This window comes from Marmota marmota, unplaced genomic scaffold, assembly GCF_001458135.2.
Source record: "Marmota marmota marmota unplaced genomic scaffold, marMar, whole genome shotgun sequence".
In the NCBI taxonomy this organism is placed as follows: domain Eukaryota; kingdom Metazoa; phylum Chordata; class Mammalia; order Rodentia; family Sciuridae; genus Marmota; species Marmota marmota.
In genome coordinates, this window is record NW_026000169.1 from 9,833,635 (window position 1) to 9,843,503 (window position 9,869).

The 9,869-nt window shown below is 34.3% G+C and overlaps 1 protein-coding gene across 1 annotated transcript in view; it reads left to right on the forward strand.

Moving 5' to 3' along the window:
* The window catches only part of Etnk1 (ethanolamine kinase 1), a 61,622-nt gene that overhangs the window by 11,123 nt on the left and 40,630 nt on the right, over positions 1 to 9,869 (forward strand). The window contains exon 2 of the mRNA XM_015498235.2: positions 7,082 to 7,341. Coding sequence (XP_015353721.1) covers positions 7,082 to 7,341 — 260 coding nt within the window. The remainder of the gene's footprint in view (positions 1 to 7,081; positions 7,342 to 9,869) is intronic.

Sequence of the window (9,869 nt, forward strand, 5' to 3'; positions counted from 1 at the left end):
AAAAATTAAAAAAAAAAAAAAAAAAAAGAAAATCAGGTCTTAAGCAGTATGCTCAAGTTTCCAGCAATTATTGGGGATTTGTTTAGTTCTATCAGTTTTTGCTAGATCTATTTTGAAGCTGTATTGATATGTCCCTTTTTATGTCATTTTGTTAAGATCTATTCTGTCTGATGTGGGATAGCTGTATCAGTTTTCATTTTGCATGTCTTTTGTAAAGCATCATTTACTAGTATTTTAATTGAGTTATTGAGTTCTTCATTTAATTACTTACATAATTTTTTTCCCTTTACTGTTTTTTTTTTTTTCATATTTATCCCATCTGTTTATGTTTCTATTTGTGTCCTTCCTTTTTCCTTCTTTTGATGTTTTCCAAATCTCGGAGGAATTCACATTGTAATATGATATGGTAAATATAGTTAAGCAATTATAGTACAATTTAGGAAATGCAATGGGTTGGGTACTAGCAAGCACTGAGAATTATTTATGCCTTATACAAACTTAGGGCCTGTCTCCTAGAAGAAGTAAGTACTGTGTTAAAATTTTCAAGGAAGTTAATAATGAGTTAATCAGGTCAAGCAAAGGAAGGAAAAGTTTGTCAGATTGCTAGATAGGGTGAGAGATAGCAAGGAACTTGCTACCCTGAGGAGTTTGGAATTTATCCCTTAAGCAGTGTGGAGCCACTTCAAGGTTTCCAACAATTATGTTCCTAATTTTACTTTAGATATATTGTGGTGGCAGTGTAGAGAATGAATTTTGTTTCCCTCCTTGGGGAGAGATGGATAAACTGGAAATGAGACTTACATAGTACTATAAATGGGATATTTACAAAATCCTAATTAGGGTGGGAGTAGGGATGGAAAAAGAGAAGAGGGGGGCTGGGATTTTGGCTCAGCGGTAGAGTGCTCGCCTAGCACGGGCAGGACCCTGGTTCTATCCTCAGCACCACATAAAATTAAAGTCATTATGTTGTGTCTATCTACACCTAATAAATAAATAAACAAATATTTAAAAAAAAAAAGAAAAAGAGAAGAGGATTCAAGAAGTACATAGGAAACTTTTTAGGTATGTGGATGAAGAGAGAAGATTGAAGGAAGATTGCCTGATTTTTGTCTCTGTGGATGAAGGAATGAATGGACTGGTGCAGTGGCATTTGCTTGTAATCCCAGGAGGAAGGAGGAGCACAAGTTCAAGGCTAGCCGTAGCAATTTAAGGAGACCTTGTTTCAAAATGAAAAATAAAAAGACCTGGGAATGTAATTCAGTGGGCTACTCCTGATCCCAGTACCAGGAAAAAAAAAAGGGATTGGTATCTGATATTTAGAAATTTTATTATGGCGTGCTTATGTAGTTTTCTTCATGTTTTTTGGGCTACAGTCTTGTCAAGCTTCTTTCTTAGATCCTTGAGATTAGAATTTTTCATCAAATTTTTGGGAAAAATTTTGACCCTCATATTCTTTTTTTTTTTTTCCTTTGCAGATTATCTATCTTGGAAGTTTTCTGTCAGCTGAAGCTTTATCCCCCATCCCCACCCCAACATAGGGCTTTGTACATATGGCCTTGTGTATGGTAGGCAGGCTCTCTACCACTGGACTAAATCCCCAATCCTCAACTTTTTTAGGCTCTTCTTTGAATAAAATCACATGTCAAAGTCCAATATGTAAAATAGATGAGAACAGATGTGGTGATAGTGTAGTGCATGTCTACATGTCTTTGTGTATGCTGTGGAGATATCAAAGCTTTGCCCATTTGTATTCCTATTCCATTCATTTAGCTAAAAAAAAACACTACTAACGGGAGTACAAAATAGGATATGTAAAAGAAAGCAAATAAGAAAACAAGGCAATTATTAAAGAGGAAATAAACCATCCAGGAAATGAAATATATAGTACACTTCATGTTGGGGTTTTTGGATGGTTGTATATGTAGTAGTGTTATTAAAGATGGATAAAGCAAAAAGTGAAATATACTTATACCTCTTATACCTGTGGGTAAATGAGGATAGGGATATGTGTGTGTGTGTGTGTGTGTGTGTGTAGTTGGTACAAGAAAGCTGTCTTATAAGAATCCCTTAGATAATGTTTAGACTTTGATATAAAAAAGCAATTTAAGAACGATATCTAAAAATAGGAGTTAAATACTATGGGAGTTGAAAATAGTTTGAATTAGTTCCACTGTTGATTACTATCAAACTTTCAGTGCTAGTTAACTTTTTAAAACCATGTGCCACATACCAAAACAAAAAAGCAGATGGTAGCTTTGAAAGCAGAAGCATTGAATATAAAATCTCTTTCAAGAAACTTGGCTGGGAAGGGAAGGAGAAAGAAATTAGTGTCTAAAAGTAAGTGGGATGTATCGCCAAATCTATTTTTCAGTCTCTTACCACTTGGATCTTTTAACTTTTTTTCTCTTGCTTTTTTAATCTATCTTCATGTTTTATTTATTTGTTTAGGAATTTATACTTATGCTTATGAACTTATTGTTATATTATGTAATTCTCCAATGGAAATTTTAAGGAATTTCTCACTGCTTTGATTAGTTATATCATAAAAGTTAAAAATATAATTTCCTAACATGCTCAGAGAGAATGAATTGAATATTCATATACTCATTATCCAAAATCCGCATTTGATTCATTTGTTTTTTTAACCCATTTGAAGTATTTTATTTTTATTTTTATTTTGGTACCAAGGATTGAACTCGGGGACACTGAGCCATATCCACAGCCCTATTTTGTATTTTATTTATAGACAGGGTCTCACTGAGTTGTTTAGCACCTCACTGTTGCTGAGGCTGGCTTTGAACTCCCCATCCTCCTGTCTCAGCCTCCTGAGCCGCTGGAATTCAGGTGTGCACCACCTCACCTGCCCATTTGAAGTATTTTGAAGCAAATCTCAGATCCCAAGTAACTGCCTTCCTGTATTCTAATATTCATTTGTAAAAAATAAAAACAAAGGGCTGGGGATGTACCATAGTAGTAGGGTGCCTGTGTAGCATGTGGGGGGCCCAGAGTTCCATCTCTAGTACCACCAAAAACAAACAAAACAAACAAAAACCTCAGATTTAATTTTTAAGATTTTTAAATTTTAATTCGTTATATATGTATGACAGCAGAATACATTGCAATTCATATTACACATATAGAGCATAATTTTCATATCTCTGGGTTGTACACAAAGTAGAATCACACCATTTGTGTCTTCATACATGTACTGAGGGTAATGATGTCCATCTCATTCCACTGTCTTACCTACCCCCTTGCCTCCTCCATTCTCCTCTCTCCCCTTTTCCCCTTTGCCCTATCTAGAATTCATCTAATCTCTCCCCCCCACCCCCATTGTGAATCAGCATCCTTAAATCAGAGAAAACATTTGGCATTTGGTTTTTTGGGATTGGCTAAATTGACTTAGCATTATATAATCCATTCATTTACTTGCAAATGCCATGATTTTATTTTCTTTTAATGCTGAATAATATTCCATTCTGTATGTATACCACATTTTCTTTATCCATTCCTTCTTCTGAAGGGCGTCTAGGTTGGTTTCACAATTTAGCTATTGTAAATTTTATTGCTATAAACATTGATGTATAAATTGAATTGTATTGCTATAAACATTGATGTTGTTGCATCACTGTAAGTCTTGTTCAATTTCTTTCTTTTGTGTTCTGTAGTTTTCCTTGTAGAGGTCTTTCACCTCTTTTGTTAAATTGATTTCCAAGTATTTTATTTTATTTTTTTTGAGGCTGTTGTGAATGCGGTGGTTTTCCTAATTTCTCTTTGAGAGGATTCATCAATGATGTATAAAAATGCGTTTGATTTATGGATATTGATTTTACATCCTGCTACTTTGCTGAATTCATTTATTAAATCGAAGTTTTCTGGTGGAAGTTTTTTGGATCCTATAAGTATAGAATCATGTCCTGGGCAAATAATGATAGTTTGAGTTTTTGTTTTTCTGTTCATATTCATATCCCTTTAATTTCTTTTGTCTAATTGCTCTGGCCAGAGTTTCAAGAATCATATTAAATAGAATCGCTGAAAGAGGACATCCCTGTCTTGTTCCAGTTTTTAGAGGGAATGCTTCCAATTTTTTTTTTTCCATTTATAATGATACTGGCTTTGGGTTTAACATATAGCTTTTACAGTGTTGAGATATGTTGCTACTATCCCTAGTTTTTCTAGTGTTTTGAACATGAAAGGGTGCATATTTTGTCAAATCTTTTTTCTGCATCTGTTGAAATAAGAGTAACATCAGATGGCTTGGGATGTAGCTCAGTAGGTACCTGCCTAGCATGTGGGAGGCCCAGAGTTAAAAAAAAAAAAAAAAGAGAAAAGAAAGAAAGAAACAACAACAACAACAAAACTTAGATGTTTTCTTACAAAATCACAGTGCTATTGTGTCACACTGAATAAAATTAGCAATAATTTGTAGGCATCGTTTAGTAGGCAGTCCATAATCAAATCTCCCCAGTTACCTCAAAAATATTTTGACACTTACTTGTTTGAATTAGAAAACAAACTAAATCTATACATTTCATTGGTTGTTAATGTTTCTTAAGTTTCTTTAAAGTCATATTCTAGCTTATGCCATTAACTATTGGTGTTTCATTTGCATAGCCAGATCTACATTCTGGATTTGTATGTTTTTTGTTGTGATTCTTTGTGGTGTTTCCTTAATCTGTATATTTGCCCCATATCCCCAAAGATCTAGAAGCTTGATTCAATTCCAGGTCATGGATGGTACAGTGTATTTCATATTTGTATCATGTGAAGCAGTGTGACATATTTGTTTAGTGAGTTCAGGAGGTGACGTTTCCTATCATAAAGTTCCCTATCAGTCTTTTACCTAAAGGCAATTAAAGATTAAAGATTGTTGCCTGAACAGTTGTTTCATTGGAAACAAAATGTTTTCATTGTAAAATATTGGTTTTTCTGCTTCTGTTATTTCTTCCACATTTGTCGGTTGGTATTCTTTGTTAGAGAACTCTTCTTATAAATTAGGGCTACATGGATATTATGAAGTATAGTTCATAGAAAATGCAGGATACTTTTTTTATTTTAAAAAAGTTAGAGGAGTACTGGAGATTGAACCCAGGACCTCGCATAAGCTAGGGCAAGCACTCTTCTACTGAGCTACATCCCAGCCCCTTTCAACATTTAAAAAATTTTTTCTAAGACAGGATCTCACTAAGTTGTTGAGGCTGGCCTCAGATTTGGGATCCTCCTGCAACAGCAGGCTGAGTAGGCTGGGTTAAAAGTATGCCGTCAGGCCTGGTGAGGATAAATTCTTAATTGATTTTAATTGCCATTTTTCATAGTAAGTGATACCTGTATTAATATTAAGCAAAAAAAAAAAACAACAAAAAAAAAAACCCAAAACAAATTTAAAGGTATTCTCGTTTTTGGAGTCTGTAAAAAGTTAAGTTTAAATTCTGTTTTTAACAAATATACATGTTATTTTAAAAAATATGTGGTAAGATAAAACAGAGAACAAATTTAGAATACATTATTTACCTGGTATTTAAATGTTGTTAATATTTAAACTAAGGCTAGGCACAGTGGGTGTACCTGTAGTTCCCACCTACTCAGAGGCTGAGGAGGGAGGATTATTTGAGCCCTGTAGTTTCAGACCCATCTGGGCAACATAGTGAGACCCCATCTCAAAAATTTTTTAAACTAAGTATTAGAGGTGATTAGGAGCAAAATTCACTGACTAGTAGTATGAATTTTAGGGATTAAAGTTTAAAAATATAACTAGCCTTACAAAAGCAAATATATAAGGATAGCGCTAATTTGAGAGAACAATGTTGAATGGCATTTTGAGAATAAAGGCTTTTTACTTCTTTAGGTATGAAAAGAATTTTCTCAGAAGCAATGATAGTTAATATTTATTGACTATGTTGATATAAGTTTTGTTTTTCCTCCTCCCCTTTTTTTTTGTGGTGCTAGGGATTAAACCCAGGGCCTGGTGCATGGATTTAAACTTTCTTTAGAGAAATATTTTGGAAATAATTGTTTTCAAATATTGTTGTAATATTGAGTTTATCTTAATTATCACTGCTTTATGATTTCATCATGAATTTCTTTACAATCGTGTTAAAAATCTTAGTATATAGTTAGCTATGTTTAAGAGCTTTCTTTGTGTGGAGCACTGTTCTAAGTGCTTTCATGTATATTAACTCATTAATCTTTGAATCAGTGCTACAAAGTATAGTCTAATATACAGATTTTACATATGAGGAGATGGCATACATAGAGGTCAAGTGGCTTGTCTGAGGTTACTCAGTTTGTAGGTAGCAGAGCTGGCATTCAGACTCAAATGGTCTGGATCTGCATCTCATCCTCTAAACTATCACTGCCTGAAACATTTGATGAACATGTAATTTTTATAAGGTAGATGAAGACATTAATGTTGATAACTGTGGCTTCTAGTGTTTAACTATTAAGGACCTACTATTTGCTGTGAAGATATAGAAAACATATGGAAATTTCTTGTATTTGAGGAGCCTAGACTGTCATTTATGATAAGCATTTCAAAATGTTAAATAGTTCTCAGTCTTTATAACAATAGTTAAAATATTTTTCTATATGATGCATGAAGAAGTTACAGAATAGCATGTGTGAATTGATATGGCATTGTAATAAAAACAACATGCTTTTCAATACAGTTTGGTTGATTGAAGTGGGGTCTTGCTATGTTGCCCAGGCTAGCTTTGAACCCTTGGGCTCAAGTGATCCTCCTGCTTGAGCTTCCTGAATAGCTGGGACTATAGGTGTGTATCATTGTACTCAATTTTTTTTTTTTTTTTCGAGTCAGGGTATCAAAAAATCTGCCTAATACATTGTCAGACCCAAAGATTCTTTTATATCAAGAAGTAGGTGTTTTTCTTTTTTCCTCCCGGGCGCTGGATATTGAACCCAGCATCTTACACTTGCAAAGTACCTGCTCTACCGCTGAGCTATGCCTGCAACCCCTAGTGTTTTGTTTTTCTTTTTATTTATTCGTTATATTCAGGTTATCTTGCATTCCATTTTATAAAACATGTAATTGTCTTTTCCCCCCATGTTTTTCTTTTTCTGACAGCTCTTCACAGATGGAATCACAAATAAACTTATTGGCTGTTACGTGGGTAATACCATGGAAGACGTAGTCCTGGTGAGAATTTATGGCAATAAAACTGAGTTGTTAGTTGATCGAGATGAAGAAGTGAAGAGTTTTCGAGTGTTGCAGGCTCATGGCTGTGCACCACAACTCTATTGTACCTTCAACAATGGACTATGCTATGAATTTATACAGGGAGAAGCATTGGATCCAAAGCATGTCTGCAATCCAGCCATTTTCAGGTACATATCTTTTTCTAAATTTTTCCTTTGAAAAGGAATGTTAAAAGCACTTAAGAAAATATTTTTTAAAACTACTTTTCTTTCTTTGAGCTATTATTTGGTTTACTTGGAAACTTTCTTTAGAGTTATTTTTGTTTGTGTCTTTTCTTAAGAATTCTCATTTTTGACTAAACAAAAGGACTACAAGAGATTTTTGATTAATTGATGTAGGGTCAGGGCTTTCCCTTAGTTTTTTAAAGAAATGTTTGAAATTGAAGGGTTGCAAATTTCTTATTTTAAGCTACTTATTACTTAATTGCTCATGTTTTCATAGTTCTTAATAAATGTCTATTAATTGTTATCCCCTTTTTGCTATTAAGTTGTTCATTATTGAACTCAGTATCTTAGATTTGCTATAAAGAAAATGTATGTATTTGATATATATATATTTGATGATTTTTCTAATATATTTGATGATTTTTCTAAAATCATCTTTAAAAATTCACTTGATGCTCTTAAACTCTAGAAAATGGGTTTGATTTTAAAGTAGCAGGTTCATAGTTCTCATTTTTTTCTTAGCAATTTTTTATAACTCTGAAAAGTTACTGAGTAATACAACAGCTTTTATTTTAATGTTTTATTTATATTTATCAGTATTTACTATATTCAAAATAGTTAAAGTTTTTAGAACACAAGAATGTCTGGTGGACATCCTGTTAAACATCAGTATAATGACATTATCATATGTCAGGTAGCTTCCCAAACAATACTGTATACTTTGAAAGAATGAGAGTGAGGATGGTAAGTGTCTTATGAAAGAAAGTTATTAACATCCTGAAAGATCTTGGGTATCAGGGGCATGCTTTAAGAAGTGCTGAATTAACACACTGATAAAAATTGAATGGATCAGTATCATTTGTTTATTGGGTAACCCATATCAGCTAATAAAATAATTTGTCATAGAAAGTTATTCAAATCCTAGGTATTAGCCATCAAGTATATTCTCTTTTAGATGTGTTGAAGGATTCTGATTAATAAATTTGTGCTTGTTCTTATTTTCCTTTTATTTTGAGATGGGGTCTCCCTAAGTTGCCCAGGTTGGCTTCATACTTGAGATTCTCCTCCCTTAGTCTCCTGGGTAGCTGGGATTACAGGTGTGTGCCTGTTTTTTTTTTTTTTTTTTTTGAGATGGGATCTAGCTATGTTGCATAGGCTTGTTTCAAATTTCCTGCTTGAACTCAAGGGCTCCTCTTACCTCAACCTCTGGAATGATAGGACTAGCAGATGCACATCCCCATGTCTGACTGACTTATCTTTTTGTGTCAAATTTTTTGGGTCTTGAGGCTTACATACGTTTATTATTTATAAATCTTTAGTCTTGTTCACTATGGTTGAGAAATACCTGTATAACAGTGTTAAAAGTCTAAAGATACATTGGACCAACGAAAAGCTGGGATTAGATTCAGAAACAAAAATACTCATTGTGTAAGGTTGCTAGATAAGAGCCACATGAGCTTCCTTTGCATTTAAGCAGAGACACAAATGTTTTCAGGGTCATTGTCCATACCCCTACTCCTTAATCCCATATTTACTGAAAAATAAGTCCCTGCTTGTCCACAGCCCAGAAGCGGCATGCCCACAAGTTTCAGTTCCCATATGAATTTTTATCATGAGAGAGGGCAGCAAAGACATCAATAGCGAAAGGTTCTTGGTATTCTTGGTAGTCTTGGCATTCTCTTTTGGTATATGCAAGATACTGACAACATTAATATCCAGCAGTGCCTTGGATATAAAGCCACCAGAACTACAGGAAGGCCATAGAATACTATTTCAGTTCCCCATGGTACTCCCTCCCTCCTTTGGTTCTTCCTCAGAGCTCTTATAAGGAAGGTGTATAATAGTTCTTTGACTATTACATGGTCTCCCAGGACTCCTACAGAGGTTATTCACATTATAAAAGGTATGGGCAGCATCCACATGACAATAGGATCCAGATATACACAAGAGGAGGAGATGGAATCCAAGTCAAATGGAGAATAGTACTGAACTTGAGCAATATGGAACTTATCAAAAAGGTCTGCTACCTTGCAGAAAAGGAAGATGCATAGAGAAAAAATGATCGCTGCTAAACATGAGATGCCTGGACAACTACACGAACCTTGACCAATGCCTATATGACACCCATTAGTCAGTGGACACCCAGCAAGCGCTAGGCCAAGGTGAAATAAATGGTTGTATAGGAACAGCATTGCTGAAACTCAGGCCGTGAAGACTGTGGTGCACCTGCATTTGACACACACTGTGACAAAAAACACACCAATTAATGTCCAGTTGTTTCCCTGAAGTTTTGACCATGGCACTAGAATCTCTGAGAATACTATCTGAACAGGACTACTTTTTTTTTGGATATTCTCCATTTCAGGGGCCTGTCAAGGGTGTGGAGTGATATGTCAGCTGGAAGTTGGCAGACAACTGTTACCAATACTAGAAATTTTCTCTTGAACATAAAATTATAATTTTGTATGTATATTACTTTTTTTTTTTTTTTT